This window comes from Mugil cephalus, chromosome 13 (genome assembly GCF_022458985.1).
Source record: "Mugil cephalus isolate CIBA_MC_2020 chromosome 13, CIBA_Mcephalus_1.1, whole genome shotgun sequence".
Classification (NCBI taxonomy): domain Eukaryota; kingdom Metazoa; phylum Chordata; class Actinopteri; order Mugiliformes; family Mugilidae; genus Mugil; species Mugil cephalus.
In genome coordinates, this window is record NC_061782.1 from 200,182 (window position 1) to 227,889 (window position 27,708).

At 55.1% G+C, this 27,708-nt stretch overlaps 1 protein-coding gene across 2 annotated transcripts; it reads right to left on the minus strand.

Annotated features, from left to right (window-relative positions):
- Positions 1-1,304: 1,304 nt before the first annotated feature.
- On the minus strand, positions 1,305-27,322 carry LOC125018488 (cullin-9). Of its 2 annotated transcripts, none has more exons than XM_047602421.1 (44): positions 27,094-27,322; positions 25,512-26,189; positions 22,459-22,613; positions 21,064-21,687; positions 20,631-20,781; positions 20,134-20,324; positions 19,037-19,223; positions 18,781-18,966; positions 18,501-18,699; positions 16,979-17,180; positions 16,707-16,897; positions 16,386-16,582; positions 16,113-16,261; positions 15,383-15,471; positions 15,189-15,294; positions 14,865-15,092; positions 14,684-14,774; positions 13,408-13,579; positions 13,197-13,302; positions 12,908-13,003; positions 12,655-12,830; positions 12,307-12,440; positions 10,727-10,912; positions 10,499-10,638; positions 10,232-10,414; positions 9,119-9,264; positions 8,780-9,026; positions 8,473-8,644; positions 7,984-8,129; positions 7,739-7,865; positions 7,450-7,655; positions 5,929-6,161; positions 5,731-5,848; positions 5,399-5,647; positions 5,164-5,304; positions 4,546-4,710; positions 4,303-4,466; positions 4,108-4,201; positions 3,520-3,594; positions 3,309-3,419; positions 3,094-3,211; positions 2,882-3,015; positions 2,657-2,745; positions 1,305-2,552 (listed from the first exon to the last, which is right to left on the minus strand). In XM_047602421.1, exons 1-44 carry the CDS (start codon positions 27,236-27,238, stop codon positions 2,333-2,335), a joined length of 7,917 nt encoding a protein of 2,638 aa, XP_047458377.1. In that variant the 5' UTR covers positions 27,239-27,322; the 3' UTR covers positions 1,305-2,332. The 2 variants fall into 2 exon arrangements, with proteins under 2 accessions (XP_047458377.1, XP_047458376.1); XM_047602420.1 differs by having other exon boundaries at positions 12,295-12,440.
- Positions 27,323-27,708: the final 386 nt, after the last annotated feature.

Here is a 27,708-nt window from a genome sequence, read left to right on the forward strand (position 1 = left end):
AGCTAAATAATTAGCCTAAGGCTAATGAATGAACTGAACTACATATACTACAGTTATATATAGATTCAGATTCATTCTTTATAGTCCCCAGGGGACTAAACTGAGGTTGCAAACAAGACATGAGCATTAGCGGCACCAGCTGGTCAACATGTTTATAACCGATTATCAACCTCATAGACCAGGACCCGTCCTCCCCCAGGTCCTCCTCCAGGTCCTCCTCCAGGCCCTCGTCCCCCAGGTCCTCCTCCTCCAGGTCCTCCCCCAGGTCCTCCTCCAGGTCCTCGTCCTCCTGGTCCTCCTCCAGGTCCTCCTACAGGCCCTCGTCCCCCAGGTCCTCCTCCTCCAGGTCCTCCCCCAGGTCCTCCTCCAGGTCCTCGTCCTCCTGGTCCTCCTCCAGGTCCTCCTACAGGCCCTCGTCCCCCAGGTCCTCCTCCTCCAGGTCCTCCCCCAGGTCCTCCTCCAGGTCCTCGTCCTCCTGGTCCTCCTCTAGGTCCTCCAGGTCCTCCCCCAGGTCCTCGTCCTCCTGGTCCTCCTCCAGGTCCTCCAGGTCCTCCCCCAGGTCCTCGTCCCCCAGGTCCTCGTCCTCCAGGTCCTCCCCCAGGTCCTCGTCCTCCTGGTCCTCGTCCTCCAGGTCCTCATCCAGGTCCTCCTCCAGGTCCCCCAGGTCCTCGTCCTCCTGGTCCTCGTCCTCCAGGTCCTCCCCCAGGTCCTCGTCCCCCAGGTCCTCCTCCAGGGCCAGGTCCTCTGGTGTAGCTCCTAGCTGAGCCTAAAGGAGTCTGGTCTGAGGAGTGACTCCAGGACAGGAGGTGTGATGTTAGTGAGGAGGTGTCAGTGAGGAGGAGTCAGGGAGGAGGTGTGATGTCAGTGAGGAGGTGTGATGTCAGTGAGGAGGAGTCAGTGAGGAGGTGTCTGTGAGGAGGTGCAGGGAGGAGCTGGGGTTGAGCCGGTTGCTACGTATGAGGCATCATGTCATTGATCCATAGAACGGAGTCACATCCACAGACTGAATCCTAGAATCTGATCTATGAGACTGAAGAGAAATAAATAGCAGATCTACTTTAAAATGTCTGTGTTCACAAGCTCATCATTTATTCTCAGCTCGGAGGGAAACTGAGAAACCGTCACCGTCGGTTTTAAGAGTTTCCTTAGAGGTTCCTTAGAGTTCCTCTAGGAACTAGGAATACTTTGCTCTGAGCATCTTGAGGAATACGGGTCCTGGTTTCTGAACTAACGTAGTTTCATATTGGCCGATTCCTTCAGTTTGACCCGTATGTTCCTGATCACATGAAGAGAGGCGTCGTGCATCGTAGCAGAAAAAGCTTTTATTTAGTTCAGCCCGAGTCGCTCGACTCCAACAAAGAAACATCATAGAACAACAATATGAATATAGATCTGTCAAATTACAGCAGAACAGGGAGCGGGACGACGTCCTGACACACGGAGGACAGCAGGGGCGTCTTTGCTAGCCACGGTTATTGCAGAGATACTCGAGGGTTCAGAGTCTTTCTTCAGGTGCATAGAAACGTCCAACTGTTCAAAGCATAAAAAACTAAATGTGAACAGTTTTTCTTTTTAACCGAAGACGTCATCCAGAAACATGGAGGCAGAGCAGGACGAGAGCAACACTTTCCCTTCAGCACGGCAGAAACCGAACAAGCAGCAGCAAGAAACAACACAAACAGTTTGTTCTGTGAAAGAAAACCACCGAGAGCCAGAACCAGAACCAGAGCCAGAACCAGAGCCAGAACCAGAGCCAGAACCAAGGTGATCCGGAACAGAAGAGACGGAAAAATTAAATCAGTTCAGAGATTATTCGGTTAAAGTCAAATTATAACGTGAGACAAAACAAATATGTTTAGAAAAAGTTTCAGACCGGTTTAATCTGGTTTCAGACTGGTTTAATCCAGTATAGGCTGGTTTAATCTGGTTTCAGACTGGTTTTATCTGGTTTCAGACTGGTTTAATCTGGTTTAGGCTGGTTTCAGACTGGTTTAATCTGGTTTAGGCTGGTTTCAGAGAGCTGAGTGAATGAACAACACAGAACCAAGTCAACTCTTTGACTTAATTTATCATCTAAAGACCAAACTAAGACTTTTCTCAGGATTCAAACGTTGCAGAACTGGTCTTGCCGTCCTCCCTCTGGACCAATGAAAACACAGACGGTGAATTATGTGAAGCGGGTGCAGCTGTTTGGAGGCTGGGGGTCTTCAGGCGAAGGAGGACGTCGCTCAGATCGTCTCCCGTCGTGTCCGACGTCCTCGGGTGGCGTCAGAGATCGTGAGGAGGGGGCGGAGCCTCGCTCTCTTCCCGAGGTTTCCTGGTCTAGTCCAGATCAGTCGAAGGGGCCGAAGTCCCTCTCCAGGTTTTCTGACTCGTCGTCGTCGGAGAAGAAGTCGTCCTCGTCGATGTCGTCCTCGTCGTAGTCCTCGTGCCACTCGGGGACGTACTCTTCATCGTACTCGTCGTCGTCGTCCTCGTTCTCTTCGCCTCCTTCGCCTGCGTAGTTGTTATTGTCCGAGTCTCCAGAGTCCGACCCCCTTTCTGACTTGGACCTAGACCAGACGGAGACCAGATTATTGGAGGTGGGACAGAGTCATGTCTTACATGAAGAGAGAGGACAGGAGGGGACAGGTGTGGACAGCGGTGAGGGACTCACACTTTGTTGGCGTTGCTGTTCTTGGACAGGTTGGAGGTCTGAGTAGATTCTGGTTCCTGGCTCTTGGACTGGTATCCAACCCTGAAGTCCTGGACGACACAGAAACACCGGTCAGCTGATAAGAGACGAGACGAGACCTCCCCACACCACAATAAATGGTTCAACCTGGCTTCACAGACTAACTGGATCGGTTCCAGACCAGAGTCAGACCGGTTCCAGGGGTACCTGGGTGGAGTGCTGCAGGATGGCCAGCAGGCGCTCCTGGATGCGTCGGATCAACTCCAGTCCGGTGTTCAGGTGTTCAGGTTTCAACAGCCGGACACACGAGGCCAGGTCAGTGCACTGCAGCAGCGTCTCCTCTGAGGACAGAAACCAGGACACACTATGAGACCAGGTCCAAACAGGCGTCTCCGGTGGACCAGGACGCTGAGCCTCACCCAGGAGGATCTGCAGGGCGTTGGTGTGCAGGTCCAGAGCCTCGGTCTGCTGCTCCATCACGTCCATCTTCTCCGTCTCCTGGTTGTAGTAGCTGTAGACGCAGGAGTAGGCCAGCACCTGAGGACAGAGGACACATCACTGCCTGCGTCCCCCCAGAGACCCGTCCTGTGTCCCCCCACAGACCCGTCTCTGAGGACTGCAAAGGTCCAGGTACCTTACGAGCCTGAGCCAGAACTTTACAAGCATCGATGACAAAGGTCAGGGCCTTCATCTGCAGAGCCTCGTTAATGGACGACACCTTGTTTTCCAGGTTGATGGCAAAGTCCTGCAAGAACAGACAGTTAGCGTGCAGCTAACGGTTAGCATGACGCTAGTGGTTAGCATGTAGCTAAAAGACCTGCTGCTACAGCTGTAACATCGCTAACCTTGGCCTGGTGGTGGAAGGTGCATCTCTCGTTATAATCCTGGAACTTCTTCTCCTGACGAGCTGCTTTACTCACCTGCAGCAACAAATTATACAACAGATTCCACTTATAGCAGCTACTAAAACAACCAATATTCACCAACCTGGACAAAACTGTCTCCTCCACCTGGATCTAACTGAGCTCATAGTCCAGCGCCTCCTGGTGGATCATTAGTTCAACAAGTTCTTTAAGACCAACTGATGCAATGAGCAGCTTCTCATTTCCAGATGTTAGTCTGGTGGAGAAGATGTTAGTCTGGTGGAGAAGATGTTAGTCTGGTGGAGGAGAAGATGTTAGTCTGGTGGAGGAGATGTTAGTCTGGAGGAGGAGATGTTAGTCTGGTGGAGAAGGGTCAAATCATTGGCTGCATCAAGCAGAGGAAATGATGACATGAAGACAAAGAGTGGTTCAGGGAGCATGAGACCAGACCAGAGTCCAGACTTTGATTATTATTAATATATAAACCAACTAAAGACACCTGATGTTGATAAACTACTGCTGGTCTGTGATTGGACGAGCTCGTGTGATCATGTGACTGTGTGAACCAACCATAGCAGAGCAGTTGTAGTAATCCTTGTGAGTTGGTTTCCATGGTTTCAGACACCTCCAGCAGAAACCATGGTTACACCTGGCACAGGTCATACTGAGGACAGAGAGACCTTCATCATCATCATCATCATCACCATCATCATCATCACCACCATCATCATCATCACCATCAGCTCCCCCCCCCCCCCCACGTACTGGAGGCAGCCCTCGTTCTTCTCTATGGGGGCCTGGCAGCTGGGGCAGCGTTTAGAGATGAGCTTGGCCAGATGTTTGCTCTGAGCCTCCATGTTCATCCCCTCATAGAAGCCTCCATCATCCATCCACTGGGACATGTGGCTGCAGCTGGCTGGGTAGTGGGCCTGGACGGGGGACAGAGACAGGGACATTCAGGGACAGTTGGGGACAGCTGGGGACAGTTGGGGGCAGCTGGAGACATACCTCTGGAAAGTTGCAGCTGAAGCAGGACGTCCAGCTGCACTTGGAACACGTCCCCATGTTCCCCACGTTGTCTTTACAGAGGATCTGGTCACAGCCCTGAGGGTTGGTGCACCACGTCAGGTTGGAGCAGCACTCCACGAAGCCCCTGAGCAAGGCACTCTCATACTGAGGACACAGAGGACACAGAGACGTGGTCAGCGTTATCTCTGGTGCTTCATCCAGGTCTTTAAGGGACAGGACAGAGTCCAGTCAGGTCTGAAGGGTTCTTGTTTCCCAGACAGACTCCTACCAGCAGATTAACTGACTCAACAAAGGGCCCATAGAAAGAGGTCTGCAGGGTCTGGTCCACAGTAAACTTGTCCCAGGTTCCTGATCCAGTACAGGCCCCACTGGCCTTTCTACCAAAAACTCAATAATAGATCCTAGATACCGGGACTCTGCCTCCAGACAAACATCCTGCACCACAAAGAGGTCCGTGATCAGCTGATAACACCCACATCATCATCAGAGGAGGAGCCAAGGTTCAGGCTTTAAAGGGTAAGACACGGGGACAGAGGACGAGGACATAGAGACAGGGACAGATAGAGGACAGAGCGGGTTGGAGGACGAGGGCGTTACCTTGGCAACGGTGTCCTTGTCCCCCAGGACGCTGAGGAAGAAGTGGGACGTGGGCTGGGCCTGGCAGTCTGTGATGGGACAGTTGCAGCTCATGACCAGGTTCTGTTCGATCCGGGACGTCAGGTACTCCTGCCAGCAGGACTGGAGACACAAGACCAGGACCGGGTTCAGGATCAGGACAAGGACCAGGACACATAAGCCCCCCATCAGTACCAGGACCAGGACCAGGACTCACCCGGCAGCAGTAGTGCATGCAGCTCAGAAAGGGGACCGGTTCTGAGGCCTCGGACCTGGGGCTGAGGCACACGGGGCAGGAGGAGGTGGGGCTTGGCGGGGGCTGAGGGGTCCTGGTCTTGAGTCCGGCGGCCATGATGACAGCATCCGGGTCTTCGCTGTAGTTCTGGACCAGGAGCTCCACGTTCCAGCGGCAGTGGACCAGGAGGTGCTCGGCCCAGTCTAGGTCCAGGCTCAGAGTCCCGGACACCTGGGGGGACAGAGATGGTTGGCGTCCACGTCTGACTGGGCGACCCCCAGGACGTAACCATGGCGACCGCCTCAAGTCCTCACCTGCTGGACCGTCCTCTGCATCAGCTGACGAACTTCGTCCTGCGTCATCGTCCGTCCCATCGAGACCAGAACCGAGTCCAGGACCCCGTCCTCGAGGCGCTGGGAGGACGCCACCAGGCTGGGACACAGGGACAGAGAGACAGGGTTGAATGAGGGGTCCATGCACGTGTCCATGTGTCTGTGTGTCCAGCTGATCACCTGATGGCCTCGTCTCCATCCTCGGGCCGGCTGAAGGAGAAGTGGGCGTGGCCTTTCTGGGGGGTGGGCGGGTCCTCGGGGAGGAACTCCAGGATGTGGGGGTTGTCGTCATGCCGACGAATGCAGCCTCTGCTGATGACGTGCATGATGCAGGATAGGACGTCCCCGGAGCTGCAGCCGAAGACGCCACCACGAGGACGGGACGCGTCCTGCTTCTGACACGAGTCCAGAACCTGGAAGACACGTCCACATGAGTAACCATGGCAACCACACGATGTAGCCCTGGAACTACACCTCACCCGATATAGATATATCGATACCGATAACTGATAACCGATACCAGACCTGGAGATAAGAAAGTTTTGACTCTTAAAATGAAGATATTTATTTTTCAGATAAAAAACTATGAGCAAGCAAACATTTGCTAAAAGATCAGGGTCAAACTAAACTATTTGATATTTGAAATGAACCAAATAAAGGCCTCTAGACCTGGAATACGGAAAATTCCCCTTTCCTGGTTCGCGAGTTGTTTCCCCGACCTTTTTATGTTCATGTTTCTATGATTTATGTGTAACATCCGGGGAAATGAGTAAAATACTGTGGATAAGACGGTGATATCAGTCAGCTACTACCAAATAATGACAGAAGCCCCTTTCACATCGGGCTAAAAACCTGGATCTGACGCTGATATAGTCTATATAGACGCCTGACAGACTTTATCATTGTAGAGGCTTCAGCTCATAAACTCGTTCTGGTCTGCTCCCATAAAGACTGATCTCTGAAGGCCAGAGAGTTTTTATTCCAATCAATCAAATCAAATGATCGCTAATGGAAACTCAGAGGTGAACGGCGACTGTGTTTATGTCCAGTCTTTATAACGGTCTCTCACTTTTTTAACCATCGTGGCAGCGCTCTGCATCCGAGGAGAAGAGGAGATTTGGAGGCAGATATCGGGCACATAGTGATTTATTCTAATATCAGCAGCCTTTTGGTTTGACAGGTTCAATCTTCAGGTCATCAACAAACTGCAGCTTTATGTGTAATGTACGTGATGACGTATGAGGGAGGAAGAAACAGGCGCAGCTCTCACAGCGGGAGGTTCAACCCGGACTTTACCGATGTGAAAGCACCAAAGGTCAGTCAACATAGGATTTTCAATGTGAAAGTGATAAGAGTTGATGAGTTGTTTCCCGACATGAGGGAGTAATGCATTTATTCAGTCAGAAGGTTATTTTTCCGATTATACTGACGCCACTTGAATGCAGCATTCACTGCAGGCCGTGCAGGTCTCATGTAGGAGAGGGAGCGCTGATTAAAACGACCACTCACACCGTGCTGACAAAAACAGAGATTATATGTTATCGGGCTGATACGTCATGATATCGGACCTATCCGAATGATGTCACAATTTCCTGACATCATATATATATATTTATAATTATCATGCGCCCTAATTATATCTATAATTATTATTATTACTATTTATAATTATTATTTTTGTTACTATTTATTATTACGGACCTTGAAGACCAGGTTGTCGATGTGCATCTCCTTCTCCTGCTTCATGATGTGGACGATGAGACAGTAGACGTAGTTCCTCTTCCTCTCCAGAGCGCTGCCGGCGTCCTCGTCCACGTTCAGGTACGTCTGTCTGGGCAGCAGGTGGACGGACGAGGGGACGCCGTCCTGGCTCAGAGACGCCACCTGCTGGTTCAATCGCAGCACACCTGAGAGCAGAGGGAGGCGGGGTTAGGAGGAGGAGTCGGGAGGAGGGGCTAGGAGACGGGGGCGGGGCCCGTGTGTCTCTGACCTCGGTCCGGTTGGTCCATGTCGCTGCAGGACAGAGGTCCCCCGTCTCCAATCAGAGGCTGAAGAGCATGAAGCAGGACGGCAGTGGACACACCAGACGTCTCCAGCAGAGACTGGACGTCCACCTCCTGGAAGACACACACAGCTGGTCAACGTCTGGGGACAGACAGACAGAGACAGACAGAGACAGGGGACAGAGACAGACAGGGGACAGGGGACAGAGACAGACAGGGGACGGGGACAGACCTGGTGGACGTTGAAGTGCAGCAGGACAAACATCTGTAACGTGGACACGTGAAGAGTCCTGAACCCGAACTGGACCTCAGCGTGACCCAACCAGGTCCACTGGAGCCGGCGGGGCCTCCACAGACCAGGACCCAGCATGGACTGACCTGTAGAACCAGAACCAGAACCAGAACCATCAGGGAACCAAGAGTAGACTAGTACCGGGTCTGAAGGTAGAGGGTCCCCCCCCGTCAAGTCCTAAGGGGGCAGGTTGTTGTTCGTCAGTCCTGGTCTCACCTGGTCCATGTGCTATAAACTAGTCTGTCCCGTCCCTCTGGTTTATGATAAACTGGCTTTAGTGGATCTGGGCCTGGTCTGGTCTGGGGGAAAAACCTGGTCTGGGGGGGAACCTGGTCTGAGGGGAAGCTGGTCTGGGGGGAACCTGGTCTGAGGGGAAGCTGGTCTGGGGGGAAGCTGGTCTGGGGGGAAGCTGGTCTGGGGGGAACCTACTGTGGGAGTAGAACCTGGTGAAGTGGACCAGGTAGGAGCTGAGTTCTGGGGGAAAGTGTCGACTCGGTTCTTCCAGGAAACAGAGTGAGGACACGGCCCAGCAACGAGGGGACAAAACCAGGACCTGGACGTCCACCTCATCCTCTGTTTCCACCCACTGGTCTTCCATCATCTACAGAGACAAGGATAGAACAGAGGGACAGACAGAGGACAGACAGAAGACAGAGGGACATGGTCAGTTTTTTGTCTCCTTCCTGTGTCCCCTGTGGGTCCCTGTCCTCGGATGGTGGTGTGGGTTCTCTCTGACCTGGTCCTGATCTTGCAGGCGCAGGTCCAGCTGTGGGCTGCCTGAGCCCTGGTCCTGGTCTTGCAGGAGCCGGTCCAGCTGCTGGAGCCGGTACAGGTGGAACTCTTGCTGCAGGTCTTCGGACTCACTCAGGTTCTTCAGCATCTGTTGAGGGAAGCGGCTCGGGAAGCAGCTCCCGATCTGGTTCACCACGGCCTCCTCCAGCCACAGGGTCCCCCGGGACAGGAGCCGGTCCCCCAGGTAGTACCTGCACAGACGGGGGGACACAGGGACAGCCTCAGAACCCGTCCCTGCCGCCGCCGGCGGTTCTGAGCGGACCGGGTGGTGACGCCCCCTGACCTGTAGAAGTGCTCGAAGGTGTTGGCCAACTCCAGACCCGACAGGAACAGCATCGGCTCCAGGAACTGGTTCAGACGCTCCAGAGTCTCCACTCCACCAGAGGCCTGGATCATCTGGTCGATGTACTGAGCAAAACGCTCGCTCACCTGCAGGAGGGACGTCCATCAGAACCAGGACCAGGACCAGGACCAGGACCTGGACCTGGGGCCAAGTGTCATAACAAAAAACTCTGCGGTCCTTCCACACTAATGAGTAACCAGTGATGATAAATCCTGCTGTTCTTATCTACGAGGCTCCTGCATGGTTCACATCATTTACATTCAAAAATGCCCTGAATTGACCATATATGGCAGCAACAATCCCTTTAAGAATGCGTGAAGGAATCAGCAAAGAGAAAGAGCCTGTGCTCCGGAGCCGGAACAAAATCATTGCTGTAAAATCAACAAGACCATAATCCAGATACATGAATGAAATAAAGGATCATCTGAAGAACGTCACAAATACTTTACTGCAAATAAACGAGTCACTAACAGATTGATGCATGTGTATCACAAATGTTAAATAAATTTAATTAGAGCAAATTAAAACAAAGGAAAAAGAAATGTGTCACGTTCCAACCAGCAGCTACAGACAGACGGACCTACAGCCTCTGGATGATCCTCTCTCTAGTCTGAACGAGTCTCTGAGGTTCACACTGAAGCAGCGTTTCATAGAGACGTAGCTGCATCTCCTGTTATTTGTGTATTGCCTGAATGACTCTTTCCCCGTTCATGTAACTGAATTCATTGTGTGGTTTATTGTGATGTGATACAACTTCAACTCCGTGTTTTTCAGTTTTGGCTCCAAAAAATACAACAAGACGACATTTTCATGTTTGACAGTGACAGCGTTGCCTCCAGTTAACTTCATGACGTCACAGTATTTCAATAACAGCCCCGTCTCTAAATCCTTCCAGAACTGAACAAAGCTGTTCTCTCACTCCGGGTGAAGTTCCTCCGGGCCTTTCTGCTTAGAACCTAATTAACGAACTTGTATAGGGAGTCATTTAGTTTTAGAGCCATGCAGCCATAGACATGTTAATAAAGTGCTGTAGTTCCTGGGGGGGGGACTCACGTGCATGGCTCTGAGGATGGAAAGCTGCAGCAGAGCAGCAGAGAAGCCGTGACGAAGAGCCAGGACGAAGGCCGTCTGCTGACCGAACAGCTCCTCCATGGCGTTCTTCAGACGCACGTACAGAGACCGATAAGACTCCACGAAGTCTGGAAGACTGCAGCTGGACTCCAGGAACCTCTTCACCTGGGGGGGGGGGGGGGGGGGGTTTAATCATGTCCAGACACAAGAACACCAGGAAGTGAAGAGGAGGAGGAGGAGGAGTCTGACCTGGCGCTGTACCACTCCCTGCCAGCAGAGGGCGATGCCTGCGATGCTGCTGCTGCTCTTCACTTTGGGTTTAGCTGAGGAGGTGGAGGAGGAGGTGGTGGAGGAGGAGGAGGCGTCTTTGTTCTTTCCCTCCTTACCGTCTGGAAGAGAAACGTTAGAAACTTTGGTTTAAAGGAAGAAGATGAGAGAGTAATGTCCCGCGTCTCCGTCTCCTGGACATGGACTCACTTGTCTTGACGGGTGGTCTGAGCTCGTCTCCGTCCACTTGTCTCGTGTCCACGTGGACCAGCAGGTGTGTGAGGCGTCTCACTCTGGAGTTAAAGATGGCCGCCCGGCTCTTATAGCGTCGCGCTGACTCGGCGTTTTCCAGGTATTCACTGAGCAACCATGACAGAGGACTACACGCCGAGGATTCTGGGAGTTCACACCACATACATGGTTAATCTAGCTCCTCCTCTAGACCTGCTCTAGCTCCACCCTTCTGGTTCCTCCTCTAGCTCCACCCCTCTGGTTCCTCCTCTAGCTCCACCCCTCTGGTTCCTGCTCTAGCTCCACCCCTCTGGTTCCTGCTCTAGCTCCACCCCTCTGGTTCCTGCTCTAGCTCCACCCCTTTGGCAACATTAACCATTTTGTTTTAAAAAATTCATTGAAACCCTCCAACCAGATAAAGGGGGAGGAGTCTGTGTGTACATGAGTGTGTGATGCTGTGTGTGTACCTGAGTGTGTGTACCTGAGTGTGTACCTGAGTGTGTGATGCTGTGTGTGTACCTGAGTGTGTGATGCTGTGTGTGTACCTGTGTGTGTACCTGTGTGTGTGTACCTGTGTGTGTGTACCTGAGTGTGTGTACCTGAGTGTGTGATGCTGAGTGTGTACCTGAGTGTGTGTACCTGAGTGTGTGATGCTGTGTGTGTACCTGAGTGTGTACCTGAGTGTGTACCTGTGTGTGTGTGTACCTGAGTGTGTACCTGAGTGTGTGTACCTGAGTGTGTACCTGAGTGTGTACCTGAGTGTGTGATGCTGTGTGTGTACCTGAGTGTGTACCTGAGTGTGTGATGCTGTGTGTGTACCTGAGTGTGTACCTGTGTGTGTGTGTACCTGAGTGTGTACCTGAGTGTGTGATGCTGTGTGTGTACCTGAGTGTGTACCTGTGTGTGTGTGTACCTGAGTGTGTACCTGAGTGTGTGTGTACCTGTGTGTGTGTGTACCTGAGTGTGTACCTGAGTGTGTACCTGAGTGTGTGATGCTGTGTGTGTACCTGAGTGTGTGATGCTGTGTGTGTACCTGTGTGTGTACCTGTGTGTGTACCTGTGTGTGTGTACCTGTGTGTGTGTACCTGAGTGTGTGTACCTGAGTGTGTGATGCTGAGTGTGTGTACCTGAGTGTGTGATGCTGAGTGTGTACCTGAGTGTGTGTACCTGAGTGTGTGATGCTGAGTGTGTACCTGAGTGTGTACCTGTGTGTGATGCTGAGTGTGTGATGCTGTGTGTGTACCTGAGTGTGTACCTGAGTGTGTGATGCTGTGTGTGTACCTGAGTGTGTACCTGAGTGTGTACCTGAGTGTGTACCTGAGTGTGTGATGCTGTGTGTGTACCTGAGTGTGTGTACCTGAGTGTGTACCTGAGTGTGTACCTGAGTGTGTGTACCTGAGTGTGTACCTGAGTGTGTACCTGAGTGTGTGATGCTGTGTGTGTACCTGAGTGTGTACCTGAGTGTGTGATGCTGTGTGTGTACCTGAGTGTGTACCTGTGTGTGTGTGTACCTGAGTGTGTACCTGAGTGTGTACCTGAGTGTGTACCTGAGTGTGTACCTGAGTGTGTGATGCTGTGGACTATGGGGGTGATCAGAGCCTCCCAGCAGGTTCGACCCAGAGCTTCAGCTGCTTCAGCGTCTGGAAGGAAACGATCTGCAAACATCTGCTCATGTCTCAGAGCGCTGTTCAGTCTGAACACAGAGAGGGAGAGGAGCTGTCACCATGACGACCAGGAGGAGGAGGAGGAGGAGCAGGAGGATATGCTGTAATGCTGCTGTGATGCTGTGAAGTACTGTAAATCTACAACTTCCTTTGTAAGGATTAATACATCTGGAACCTTGAAGAAGAAGAAGAAGAAGAAGAAGAAGGAGGAGGAGGAGGGGGAGGAGGAGGAGGAGGTCGTACTTGTTGAAGAGCTGCAGCAGCTGGCTCTGCTCCTCCTTCACCTCCTGACACCAGGTGTGGGCCTTGGTGCTGTAGAACAAGAAGGTTCGACAACACAACTGCTCCTTGAAGACGGGCCAGAAGGTCGGCTTAGGACCGAGGACCTCGAAGCCATGGACACGAGTATCGATCCCTCCCTGAGGAGGAGGAGGAGGAGGTCAGGGAGGTGCTGATGAAGGAGGAGGAGGAGGAGGAGGAGGAGGAACTAACTGACCTGTTGACATCTCTTGATCCTGATCTGAATAATGGACCAGAACCGGGTCAAGTTCTCCAGGAGGACCACACGACTGGAGGAAGGAGTCACGTTCACCTGAGGAGGAGACAGAGGAGGATCCTGAGAGGAGGAGGTGGGGACAGAGGTAGAGGAGACGGAGGAGGAGGGGAAAGAGGAGGAGGAGGTCTCCGTCTCTGGGGACAGAGGAGGAGGTGGGGACAGAGGAGGTGGGGACGGAGGAGGAGGGGACGGAGGAGGAGGAGGTCTCCGTCTCTGGGGACAGACTCACTGTGTTGAGCTCCGTGTTGATGTTGGACGGATCGTCTCCTCCCAGAACCAGAACCCTGGCCGGCATGTAGCTGGAGTCCTCACTGGACACCAGGATGGACAGTAGTCTGAGACAGAGGACAGAGGACAGAGGGACATGGGACCGGTACCGGAGAACCCTTTAGACCAGAATCAGGACCAGAACCCGGTGGGGCGGCGGAGAGGACGCGTACCTGATGACGACTCCTTTGTGCATGTAGATGTTGATGAAGTGGGAGCCGGTGCAGCCGTTGGACTCCCAGTACGTCTTTGGGTTCTTATCCGTCAGTTTGTTCGCTCGATGGTGATTGGACGAAACCTCCACCTTCTCCCAGCATTTATCCTCCTTCAGCTCCACACTGGACCCTGGAGACAGGACAGACACTGGACCATAAAGACAAGACAGACACTGGAGCCTGGAGACAGGACAGACACTGGACCATAAAGACAAGACAGACACTGGAGCCTGGAGACAGGACAGACACTGGACCCTGGAGATAGGACAGACACTGGACCATAAAGACAAGACAGACACTGGACCATAAAGACAAGACAGACACTGGACCCTGGAGACAGGACAGACACTGGACCATAAAGACAAGACAGACACTGGACCCTGGAGACAGGACAGACACTGGACCATAAAGACAAGACAGACACTGGACCCTGGAGACAGGACAGACACTGGACCATAAAGACAAGACAGACACTGGACCATAAAGACAAGACAGACACTGGACCCTGGAGACAGGACAGACACTGGACCATAAAGACAAGACAGACACTGGACCCTGGAGACAAGACAGACACTGGACCCTGGAGACAGGACAGACACTGGACCATAAAGACAAGACAGACACTGGACCCTGGAGACAGGACAGACACTGGACCATAAAGACAAGACAGACACTGGACCCTGGAGACAAGACAGACACTGGACCATAAAGACAAGACAGACACTGGACCCTGAAGACAAGACAGACACTGGACCCTGGAGACAGGACAGACACTGGACCATAAAGACAAGACAGACACTGGACCCTGGAGACAAGACAGACACTGGACCCTGGAGACAGGACAGACACTGGACCATAAAGACAAGACAGACACTGGACCCTGGAGACAGGACAGACACTGGACCATAAAGACAAGACAGACACTGGACCCTGGAGACAGGACAGACACTGGACCATAAAGACAAGACAGACACTGGACCCTGAACACAAGACAGACACTGGACCATAAAGACAAGACAGACACTGGACCCTGGAGACAGGACAGACACTGGACCCTGGAGACAGGACAGACACTGGACCATAAAGACAAGACAGACACTGGACCATAAAGACAAGACAGGCGCTGGACCATAAAGACAAGACAGACACTGGACAATAAAGACAAGACAGACACTGGACCCTGGAGACAGGACAGACACTGGACCACAAAGAAAAGCAAACAGAACAAACGCACCCTGGCACAGATTCCTCAGGAAGACGTCGAAGAACGGGATGTTGATTGGTTGATGGCTGCGACGATGCTCTTCAATCTGACCCAGCACCATCTGTCAGGAAGCACAGACAATAAAGTAGAGTCGTCCACCGTGTCCTGTCCTCTCCTGTCCACTGGTGTGTAGCCCCCCTCCCCCCAGTACCTGGATGCATCCCGCCAGGACGCTGGTGGTCATCTTCTTGTAGAGGCTGGCGTACTTGTCACAGTCGCTGAGGAGGTCTCGGAGCTCGGGGAGGGTCAGCAGGTTGCTGCTGTGTTTGTCCAGAGCTTTGACCAGAGCGTCTTTGGTTCCCAGGCGACACATCACCACAGCGTAGTCCTTGTTCAGAGACGCGAGCCGGTACAGGAACCGGATCAGCAGCTGCACCACCTGGAGAGGATGGGTTAGCATGGTTAGCATGGAGCAGGCTAGCAGTAGGTTAGCATAGAGCAGGCTAGCGTGTGGCAGATTAGCATGCTAGCTAACCTCTCTGTCGTTGATGAAGGCCGTCATGGAGGACAGACAGGGCTCGATGCTCTCGTGCCACGGCAACACGTCCTCCTGGTAGCTGTCCAGGAACTTGTTGAGAATCCTGAGGGAACAAACGGCACGTTACCATGACAACGATGGCACCATGGCGACGGGGTCAGGGGACGGGGGACGGGGGTCGGGGGTCTGACCTGAGGATGGAGAGCTGGATGGCCCGGTCCGCCCGGTGTTGCTCCAGGAGGCGAACCAGGTCCTGGTAGGTGTCTCTGCTGCGAGTTACCTGAGGACACGGGAGGACACAGGACACAGTAGGACACAGGACACGGGACACAGGAGGACACATGAGACAGGAGGACACGCTCAGAGGTGATAAGTGATGGTAAATGATTTACAACCTAAACACAGCCCCGCGATGAGAACCTGACATCACAGTCTTCCTAGTGCGTCCTGATTGGCCGAGCCTAGTGCGTCCTGATTGGCCGAGCCTAGTGCCCTCTGATTGGCCGAGCCTAGTGCGCCCTGATTGGCCGAGCTTAGTGCGCCCTGATTGGCCGAGCCTAGTGCGTCCTGATTGGCCGAGCTTAGTGCCCTCTGATTGGCCGAGCTTAGTGCGTCCTGATTGGCCGAGCTTAGTGCGTCCTGATTGGCCGAGCTTAGTGCCCTCTGATTGGCCGAGCTTAGTGCGTCCTGATTGGCCGAGCTTAGTGCCCTCTGATTGGCCGAGCTTAGTGCGTCCTGATTGGCTGAGCTTAGTGCGTCCTGATTGGCCGAGCCTAGTGCCCTCTGATTGGCCGAGCCTAGTGCGTCCTGATTGGCCGAGCTTAGTGCCCTCTGATTGGCCGAGCCTAGTGCCCTCTGATTGGCCGAGCCTAGTGCCCTCTGATTGGCCGAGCCTAGTGCCCTCTGATTGGCCGAGCCTACCTGGCGGCGTTCGTCCTCCAGCTGAGACGTGTCTTCACACAGCATCTGCTCCAGAGTCTGGATCACCTCCTTCGTCACCGTCACCTCCTTCAGACTCACCACCAACATCTGGAGCTCCGTGTCCTTCAGGTCCAGCTGGGGACGGCTCTCTGGAAACGGAGGACGGGGGAGGACAGACAGAGGGACAGGTGTTCCAATAAGTTTTGGTTGTGACCCACAGCAGGAGGTTAGCATACAGCCCTCCCGTCCCCGTCCCCGTCTCCGTCCCCCCACCTTTGGTGTCCAGCTTGTGGACCATGGAGATGTGGTTGAGGGCGATGATGGCCAGCATGGCGTGCTCCCTGGACAGACGGAGACACTTCCTGAGGACGTTGGACACGCCGGCGTCCACCAGCTGCTCAGCCAGACTCTTGTGGTTGGAGACGAGCATGATGACGAGAAGCAGCCCGTTCCTGATGGAGGCGGAGCACCTGGACCAGGGGGGAGAGCGTCAGAGCCCCCCAGGAAAGACCCGCCCCCTCACAGGAAAGACATAAGACACCCCCCCCCCCCCCCCCCATACACAGCAAAGACATCATCAACCCTCCCCCGTACCCTGGCGTGTCCAGCAGGACGTCCATGGCCGAGGGGACAGAGTCCAGGAGTCCTCTGGAGTGGGGGGGCGTGGCTGAGCCGATACTGGCGAAGATCTCCAGCATCATCTGGGTCCCAGACTCTGAGAGGGGGGGGCCACCACCCACACTGCGTAGGTCATGTTTACTGGCTCCAGTGATCACCTTCAGGACCTGGGGGGGGGGGGGGCACAGACACGTCACTCACATGGACATGGACATAGAGGGACGGGGAACTGGGGGGTGATGTCTCACCGCCAGGGCCAGCTGCTGCAGGGGGACGGAGGAGGGGAACTCCTGCATACAGGACAGCACAGCCTTGACCCCCCCCTCGGTGGCGAAGGACACCCTCCATTCAAACTGCAGCATGAGGACGTGGGTCAGTCTGAGCGCGCTCACAACCACGTCCCTGGAGGACGAGGACAGTAGCTCCACCAGCAGCTTCAGCAGCTTCTCCCTGGGGGGGGACACAAAGACGTAGTCACCTCGTACCAGTTAGCAGCACACAGGCTAATGGCTTAGCACAACAGGCTAATGGGTTAGCATTGTGAGAAGCAGCGGGAGGCTAATGTCAACGCGCTAAAGCTGTTCAGCACCAGCTCGTTCACATTTATTCAATTACATTATAACGAATCATCTCAACTGACGGCGATGAAACATTTACCATCAAGTCAAACTGTGTTTGTTACCACAGACACCTGGTCCTGGTGTGGGCCCTGTCTACGTCCTGGTGTGGGCCCTGTCTACGTCCTGGTGTGGGCCCTGTCTACGTCCTGGTGTGGGCTCTGTCTACGTCCTGGTGTGGGCTCTGTCTACGTCCATGGTGTGGGCCCTGTCTACGTCCTGGTGTGGGCTCTGTCTACTCCTGGTGTGGGCTCTGTCTACTCCCTGGTGTGGGCTCTGTCTACGTCCTGGTCCCGGTGTGGGCTCTGTCTACGTCCTGGTCCCGGTGTGGGCTCTGTCTACGTCCCGGTGTGGGCTCTGTCTACGTCCTGGTCCCGGTGTGGGCTCTGTCTACGTCCTGGTCCCGGTGTGGGCTGTGTCTACGTCCTGGTCCCGGTGTGGGCTCTGTCTATTTCTTGGTGTGGGCTCTGTCTATTTCTTGGTGTGGGCTCTGTCTACGTCCCGGTCCTGGTGTGGGCTCTGTCTACGTCCCGGTCCTGGTGTGGGCTCTGTCTACGTCCCGGTCCTGGTGTGGGCTCTGTCTACGTCCCGGTCCTGGTGTGGGCTCTGTCTACTCTCTGGTGTGGGCTCTGTCTACTCTCTGGTGTGGGCTCTGTCTACTCCCTGGTGTGGGCTCTGTCTACTCCCTGGTCCTGGTGTGGGCTCTGTCTACGTCCTGGTCCTGGTGTGGGCTCTGTCTACGTCCTGGTCCTGGTGTGGGCTCTGTCTACGTCCTGGTCCTGGTGTGGGCTCTGTCTACGTCCTGGTGAGGGCTCTGTCTACTCCCTGGTGTGGGCTCTGTCTACTCTCTGGTGTGGGCTCTGTCTACGTCCTGGTCTTCTTACTGCGGTTGGGCCGAGTCTGTCCTGTGGAGTCTGTTCCTGGTCCTGTTGTGTCGGTCTGTGTAACGCCCTGGTCCTGGTGTGAGGCCTTCTTGTCCACTCCCCCAGTTCTCAGGACTTCTTCACCTGGACCGGGGGTGTAAACCTGAGTGGGCGACGTCCTGGTCCTGGTGTGGGCTCTGTCTACGTCCTGGTGAGGGCTCTGTCTACTCCCTGGTGTGGGCTCTGTCTACTCCCTGGTGTGGGCTCTGTCTACGTCCTGGTCTTCTTACCTGACGGTCTGGGCCGAGTCGCTCCTCGTGGAGTTCTTGTCCTGAGCTCCGTTGTCGTCCAGCAGTCTGGTGATGAAGAGGACGGCAGCCAGCTGGTGGTCCTGGTCTGAGGACGACCCCCCCTTCTTCAGGAGGTCCACCACCTCCCCCAGCTTCTCCAAGACCGTCTTCTTCCCCTGGACCCGGGGGGTGTTAAACACTGCAGGAGGACACACCATCAGACACAGTCTACATCCTGGAGTCTCAGAGGACAGACACGGTCCACGTCCTGGAGTCTCACCTTTTATCTTGTCCTCCAGGTCCTCGGGGTACTTGCTGTCGTCCTCCGTGGGGAGCTCGCTGTCCGTCTCTGGATCAGGAGGAGGTTCCTTCTTGGCTTTCTTGGACACAGAGGACGAGGAGCTCTGAGCTTCACCTCCTGCTCCTCCTCCTCCTCCCAGACTGGAGGAGCCCAGGGAGCTCTCAGCTGGAGAACAGGGACTAGTCAGACGTCTGTGTGGACAGAATTAAGGACAGAGACATCGAGGTGTCCTCACCCAGCAGCTCCTCGTCCTCCAGCCTCCCCCCTCCTGTCCTCAGGTAGTGTTTGGAGAAGACGTGGGAGCTCAGGAGGTCGCTGAGACACCACGACGGCAGATTTTGCTTCAGGTAGTGGAGCAGCTTCTTGGCGACGTCCCCGGGGACGGACAGGCTGATGAGGGACGACTCGTCCAGCTCCAGGTCCTGGACCGGGGAGGACAGAGGAGACGAGAATAAACTGTGGACCGCAGACTGAACCAAAATGTCCGACAGTCTACCTCAACATTGTTTAGACGTTGTCATGGCAACCACATCATGGTGTCCAATAACTAAAAGGAGACATTTAGAGACGTGTCTTTCTGTCCTTTGACTCTCTACCATGGTGTAGCCTAGCAGCCTAGCATCAATGTGTGAGGACTAGTAGCCTAGCATCAATATGTGAGGACTAGCATCAATGTGTGTAGCCTAGCATCAATGTGTGTAGCCTAGCAGCCTAGCATCAATGTGTGAGGACTAGCAGCCTAGCATCAATGTGTGAGGACTAGTAGCCTAGCATCAATCTGTGTAGCCTAGCAGCCTAGCATCAATGTGTGAGGACTAGTAGCCTAGCATCAATGCGTGTAGCCTAGCATCAATGTGTGAAGCCTAGCAGCCTAGCATCCATGTGTGTAGCCTAGCAGCCTAGCATCCATGCGTGTAGCCTAGCATCAATGCGTGTAGCCTAGCATCAATGCGTGTAGCCTAGCATCAATGTGTGTAGCCTAGCAGCCTAGCATCCATGTGTGTAGCCTAGCAGCCTAGCATCAATGTGTGTAGCCTAGCAGCCTAGCATCCAGTTCTTCCTCAGTTTGACCTATGGGGGGAGGAGGAAACATGGCGGCCATCTTGGCTTCACTTCACAACTTTACAACTTTGCTATTACTTTAAATTCAACTCCAAGTCACAAAAGAACCCTTAAAAATGATCTATTTCCCGTGAAGCTAATGTTGTTTTGCTGTTTCCAGATCATCTAACGCTCACTGGATTGATTTAAAACGGACCATTTAAAGTCAGTGTTTTAGATATTGTCCCTAATGATGCCTGAGGGCTAAGACGTTTGGACGCGTGTCCCCACCTGCTCGTCCAGGCTCTGTCTCAGGACCCGGTGGACGTCCTCCTGCTGCTGCTTGGTGTCCAGCTTCTTGATGAAGAAGAGGACCTCCCACCACTCGGCCCGGCTCAGGACGGACGGCTCCCCCAGAGGCTCCTGGAGGTACGGCAGCGAGTAGAGGCCCCCGGGGGGTTTGGAGAAGAACGTCTGGCTGGCTGTGGGGGGGGGGGGGGGTAATCTGATTACACTCTGAATGTTATTATTATTATTATTATTATTCATTATTATTATTATTCATCATTATTATTCATTATTATTATTATTCATTATTATTATTATTATTATTCATTATTATTATTATTATTATTATTCATTATTATTATTATTATTATTATTATTATTATTATTCATTATTATTATTATTATTATTATTCATTATTATTATTATTATTATTATTAACTCTGGATATTAATAAAGTTCCTCTGGTTCTGGTTGATCCGGATTCATCGGACTGTCTCACCAGAGCTGAGCTGCAGCGTCTCCGTCAGGGAGGAGGCCTTCTCCTGCGTCTCCTTCTCAGCCTGGGCGCCACCACCTCCTCCTCCTCCACCCAGGATCTCCACCATGTGCCAGTGGACCCAGTAGGTCCTGGACAGGGAGTTCCAGTAGACCTGAACACGGGGTCAGAGGTCAGAGGTCAGAGACAGTACAGAGAGGAGGAGGAGGAGGAGGAGGAGCAGGAGGAGGAGGAGGAGGAGGTGTAAATGGAGGAGGTGTAAATGGAGGAGGTGTAAATGGAGGAGGAGGAGGAGGAGGAGGAGGAGGAGGAGGAGGAGGTGTAAATGGAGGAGGTGTAAATGGAGGAGGAGGAGGAGGAGGAGCAGGAGGAGCAGGAGGAGGAGGTGGTGGAGGTGTAAATGGAGGAGGAGGAGGAGGAGGAGGCGGCTCCTCACCTGGACGGGAGGAGATCCATCGTTGCTGTAGCGGAACTCGCCCTCGTCGCGGGCGCACACCTCCTCGTAGTCCTCCAGCATGCGGACCATCATGCCGCTCTTCAGGTTCTCCTGCACGTACTCCACGTAGGCCGAGCGGCTGCCGAAGTCCGACCGCGTCTTGAACCCGTTCTTCTTCTTCGTTGGTGCGGTGGCGGCGGTGGGCGGGGCCACGGCAGCGCTAACGGAGATCACCGGGGACGAGGCGCAAAACCGAGGCTGGAAGATGGACCTGAGGACGGGGCGGGGCGGCTCCTCCCCCTGCTGACGCTCACCGCAGGCCACGCCCCCTCCTGGGTGGCGGGAGGGGGCGGTGCCGTTGGGCGGGTGGCGGTTCCGGTCCCAGCCCATGACCCGGACCAGCTCTGAGATCAGGTTGGCCATCGCCATGGTGAAGTCGAACTCTCTCTGGAGGCGCAGGTGGTCCGTCTGGTGGGCGGAGCTAGAGGAGGCGGCTGCCGGAGCAGGGCTGGCTTCCTGTCTGTCAGAGCTAGGCTCCGCCCCCGACGCAGTGTTCAGCTTGTCCATCAGAGACGTGACGCACAGGTAACGCTTGACCAGAGAGAACAGCAGCTTACCTGGAATCTGAGCATAGAAGAAGAGTTAAGGTCCTCACAGGGACAGAGAGACACGCGTCCTCACAGGGACGGACACACGCGTCCTCACAGGGACAGAGAGACACATACAGGTCCTCACAGGGACATAGAGACACGCGTCCTCACAGGGACGGACACACGCGTCCTCACAGGGACAGAGAGACACGCGTCCTCACAGGGACAGACACACGCGTCCTCACAGGGACAGAGACACGCGTCCTCCCAGAGACAGAGACACGCGTCCTCACAGGGACATAGACACGCGTCCTCACAGGGACATAGAGACACACGTCCTCACAGGGACAGACACACGCGTCAGCTGAGAGGTCCAGGGACATGGTCTCAGCGAATCTCACAGGTGACGAGAGGACACGCGTCCTCACAGGACGGACAACAGTAGCTAGCACCGTCCTACAGGGACAGAGAGACACGCGTCCTACAGGAGGACAGGTAGGAGACAGAGTAAGGTCTCACAGGGACAGAGAGACACGCGTCCTCACAGGGACAGAGAGACACGCGTCCTCACAGGGACGGACACACGCGTCCTCACAGGGACAGAGACACACACGAGTCCTCACAGGGACAGAGACACATACAGGTCCTCACAGGGACATAGAGACACACGCGTCCTCACAGGGACGGACACACGCGTCCTCACAGGGACGAGGAGACGACGGTCACAGGGACAGAGACCATCAGGTCCTCCAGGGATGAGGACAGGTCAGGAGACACACGCGTCCTCACAGGGACAGGGACGTACCTGCGGCAGGTGGATGCCTTCGAAGGAAATCCCGTGCTCCTCTGAGGACGTGGTCTCAGCAAACAGCTCCAGCAAAGTGTAGCGGTTATCGAAGTCCATGTGCTGCTCGATGCCGTCCTGCTGACTGAGGGACAACAGGACATAGGCCCGGCTTCCTGGGGACAGGGGGAGGACAGGAGGAGGACAGGAGGAGGGGAGGAGGAGGAGGAGGAGGACAGGAGGAGGAGGAGGAGGAGGAGGACGGGAGGGGAAGGAGGACGGGGAGGGAGGAGGGGAGGGGAGAGGGATGAGGACAGGAGGAGGAGAGGAGGAGGGGGGAGGGGGAGGACGGGGGAGGGGAGGAGGAAGGAGGGGAGGAGGAGGGGAGGAGGACGGAGGAGGAGGACGGGGAGGAGGGAGGAGGAGGGGAGGAGGACAGGAGGAGGACGGAGGAGAGGAGGGGACGGGACAGGAGGAGGGGGGACAGGAGGAGGGGAGGAGGGAGGAGGAGGGGAGGGGAGGGAGGACGGGGAGGAGGGAGGGGAGGAGGGGAGGGGAAAGGAGGAGAACAGGAGGCAGGAAGGAGGACGGGGGGCAGGAGGAGCGGAGGAGGAGGAGGTAGGAGGACGAGGAGGAGGGGAGGAGGGGAGGAGGACAGGAGGAGGAGGAGGACGGGAGGAGGACAGGAGGAGGAGGAGGAGGAGGGGAGGAGAGGAGGGAGGAGGAGGAGGAGAGGAGGACGGAGGAGGAGGAGGGGGAGGAGGGGAGGATGGGAGGACGGGAGGAGGAGGAGGAGGATGAGGAGGAGGAGGAGGATGGGAGGAGGACGGGAGGAGGACGGGAGGACAGGAGGAGGAGAAGGAGGAGGAGGAGGAGGAGGAGGAGGATGGGAGGAGGACGGGAGGGGACGGAGGGAGGAGAGGAGGAGGAGGAGGAGGGGGAGGAGGACGGAGGAGGAGGAGAGGAGGAGGAGGAGGAGGAGGAGGAGGAGGATGAGGAGGACGGGAGGAGGAGGAGAAGGAGGAGGAGGAGGAGGAGGAGGAGGAGGAGAGGAGGACGGGGAGGAGGACGGGGAGGAGGAGGGGAGGAGGAGTGAGGACAGGAGGAGGAGAGGAACGGGAGGAGGAGGAGGACAGGAGGAGGAGGACAGGAGGACGGGAGGAGGAGGAGGAGGAGGACGGGAGGAGGAGGAGGATGAGGAGGACGGGAGGAGGGGAGGAGGAGGATGAGGACAGGAGGAGGAGGAGGACAGGAGGAGGACAGGAGGAGGAGGAGGGGAGGAGGACAGGAGGAGGAGGAGGACGGGAGGAGGACAGGAGGAGGACAGGAGGACAGGAGGAGGAGGAGGACAGGAGGAGGGGAGGAGGAGGAGGACAGGAGGAGGAGGAGGAGGAGGAGGAGGAGGAGGACGGGAGGAGGATGAGGAGGAGGAGGAGGATAGAGGAGGACGGACGGAGGACGGCAGGAGGACAGGAGGAGAGGGAGGACAGGAGAGGACAGGCAGAGGGGAGGACAGGAGGAGGACAGGAGGACAGGGAGGAGGACGGAGGGGATGGAGGACGGGGACGGGACGAGGAGGAGGAAGGAGAGGGAGGAGGACAGAGGTCCACAGGGACAGGAGGACAGGTCACGGAGGGACAGGAGGACAGGAGGAGGAAGGGACGGAAAGGCACAGGGCAGGAGGACGGAGGAGAGGAGGAGGAGGATGAGCCCGAGGACGGGGAGCGAGGAGGAGGTGAAGGAGGAGGAGGAGGAGGAGAGGAGGCGGAGAGGAGGAGACAGAGGAGAGCCGGAGGGGACAGGGGGATGGGAGGAGGAGGAGGAGGAGAGGAGGAGAGGAGGAGGAGGAGGAGGAGGACGGGAGGGGACGGGATGAGGACGGAGGACGGGGGGAAGGAGGAGGAAGAGGAGGAGGAGGAGGAGGAGGAGGAGGAGGAGGAGGAGGAGACCGAGGAGGAGGGAGGAGGAGAGGAGGAGGAGGAGGAGGAGGAGGAGGAAGGAGGAGGGAGGAGGAGGAGGAGGAGGAGGAGGAGGAGGAGAGGAGGAGGAGGGAGGAGAGGAAGAGGAGGAGAGGGAGGAGGAGGAGGAGGAGGGGGGGGAGGAGGAGGAGAGGGAGGAGGAGAGGGAGGAGGAGGAGGAGGAGGAGGAGGAGGAGGAGGAGGAGGAAGGAGGAGGAGGAGGAGGAGGGAGGAGGAGGGAGGAGGAGGAGGGAGGAGGAGGAGGAAGGGAAAGGGGAGGAGGAGGAGAGGAGGAGGAGGAGGAGGAGGGGAGGAGGACAGGAGGAGGAGGAGGACGGGAGGAGGAGGGGAGGAGGACGGGAGGAGGAGGAGGACGGGGGGAGGAGGAGGAGAGAGGAGGAGGAGGAGGAGGAGGGAGGAGGAGGAGGGAGGAGGAGGAGGAGGAGGGAGGATGGAGGAGGAGAAGGAGGAAGAGGAGGGAGGAGGAGGAGGAGGAGGGAGGAGGAGGAGGGACGGGGAGGAGGAGGAGGAGGAGGAGGAGGAGACAGGAGGAGGAGGAGGAGGAGAGGAGGGGGAGGAGGAGGAGAAGGAGGAGGAGGAGGAGGAAGGAGGAGGGAGGAGGAGGAGGAGGAGGGGAGGAGGAGGAGAAGGAGGAGGAGGAGGAGGAGGAGGAGGAGGATGGAGGAGGAGGAGGAGGAGGAGGAGGAGGAGGAGGACGGAGGAGGAGGAGGAGGAGGAGGAGGAGGAGGAGGAGGGGAGGAGGAGGAGGAGGAGGAGGAGGAGGAGGAGGAGGAGGAGGAGAGGAGGAGGAGGATGAGGAGGAGGAGGAGGATGGGAGGAGGACGGGAGGAGGAGGAGAAGGAGGAGGAGGAGAAGGAGGAGGAGGAGGATGAGGAGGACATAAACAGTGTTGGTTGAATCCTATAATGACTTTTACCAGTGAAACCAAAATTACACATTTCACGTGTTTCAGACGTGTCACATGTTTCAGACGTGTCACATGTTTCAGACGTGTCACATGTTTCAGACGTGTCACATGCTTCGGCCTCAAACCCTCTGGTCTGTGATTGGTCCGTGACGCTGCGTGGGACCAGCAGGACGTCCAGGTGTGTTTACCTGCGTCGTGGGATGCGAGCGCTCGCAGCATTTTGCCGGCGCTGCGCCTGGTCTGCGTCTCCTTGTTGCAGAGCAGCTCCATGAGGAGGTTGAGGGCGCCGGTCTCCTTGAAGACGCCGACCAGCGAGCCGATGCTGGCGTAGGCGGACAGGACGTGGATCGTGTGCATGATGTTGATGGAGAAGTCGCTCTTCTTGGCCATCTGCTTCCTGGCTCGCCGCACCAGGTTCTTCACGTCCTCCTTCATGTCCGACAGCTCCACCTCGTCGAAGGTCACGTCCGCCGCCGCCTCGCCGCCGTTTCCTTGGCAACCGTCCGCCGCCTCGCCGCCGTTTCCCTGGCAACCGTCCGTCTTCCTCTTGCCCAGCAGCGTGGGACAGTTGGCGTACACGTCCTCCGTGGACATCCACATCAGGATGTTCTCCGGTTTGGTTTCTCCCGAGGAGGAGGCGCCGGCCCCGCCCACCCCGGAGCTGGAGGCGCTAACCCCTCCCGCCTCGCCGGCCCCGCCCCCGGAACTGGAGCCGTCGTCCAGGGTGACGAGGCACCAGCGAATCAGGTACTCCGTCTGGCCGTCATGTGTCCGCCGCTGGCGAATCAGCTCCTCAGGATACGCCTGGAGTCTGGGACCGAGCTGGACCAGAAGGTTCCCGCTGCGACGCTCCCCCACCATGGTCTCTGGGGGGGGGGGCAAGGAAGGAGGAGACAGGAAGGAGGAGACAGGAGGCAAAGGGAGTGAATTCAGTTCATTTACATTTTTTAATTGTGTTCACTATAAAACAGACTCTTTGGTTCCAGGTGTTAGACGGTTTCATCTGGTTTTATTTTCGGTTGTTCACAGCACTTCCTCCCTAGAGCCGGGCTCCGTCTAACACCTGGACCGTTAGTTCCAGCAAATAGACAGGACCAGAGTCCATTCAGAAAGGCCCGCATTTAACGTGTCGGTTTTTACAGGAAAACGTAACCGAAAGTCTGGACGCGTTCGCGCTGTCGCTGGTTCCGGAGGATTCAACAGTTCATCTTCATCAGCGCATAAACTAAACTCTTCAAGTTTAAAGTTTGAGGGACTGTGTTGAAGAGTGAATCTCTAATTAATCGTTAATCTCCACATGTTTTCCGTGGAGTTTTGTGAGTCATAAAAATAATAATAACGCAATAACTTACACACCGCACGTACAGAAAGTCTTTATATTTATAGTTTTCTCTACATGTATTTCAGGTGTTGTTGTTTTTTGGATATTTGTATTACAATATTTCTGTCGTATTCATTCATGTTTATACATTAGTTTTTGTATGTGTATGTTTTCTTTTTGTTTCTGTTCCGTATTCCTGCTCAGCCGCTGCACCGACATTTAATTTTGATGTAAATCTAAATGACAAAGTCTAAGTCAGATCTGTAATAAGTGTCAAGGAAGTGTCCCATAAAATCTTGGGGTTTTTGAATGGAGTCTGGCGTGGCGTCCTCCCTCCAGGAGGAGTGACCTGCGGACGGGCCTGCTCCGCTCCCCGCTCGGGTCCGGCGCTAAAGCGGCTCCGCGGCTCCGCGGCTCGGCCTCTCCGGCCCGGGCTGAGCGACACTAACCTGCCGCGTCACAGGCTCTTCCTGCGGCCTCGGTCTTGCTCCTGAAGCGCTGTTTCCTCTTCCGTCCTAACGTGTCGTTTCCCAGCCTGGTGCTGTCAGGGTCTGCGGGGTCTGCGGGGTTCGCTCGCAACTGTTGGATGCGCATTTGCGCACTGTGACAGGAACCGCTTCTTCTTCTACGCTTCTGCTTCAATCAGCCTCCTTCTTCTTCTTCTTCTTCTTTTGTTCAGATAACGAACCAGCTCAGAGGCTCATTACCGCCCCCAATGGGCTTTAGTTTGAACCAAGACACTGAACGGAAAAAGAAAAATATTCATTCATTCACCTTTATTTGTTGAACATTTTCAAAATAAAAATGTAAATGCTTCCGATAAAAAACTAAAAGGCTCGTTTCCACAGTCTGTGCCCCTGGTAGAAGGAGCATGGCCATAGAGCCTGGTAAAAAACCTGATAATATATATATTATATATATATATATATATATATATATATATATATATATATATATATATATATATATATATATATATATATATATATATACACACACGTCACACACACTTAAACGTAAACCAGGGACCAGTGTTCACAAAGTGTTCGTATTTAGATTATTTT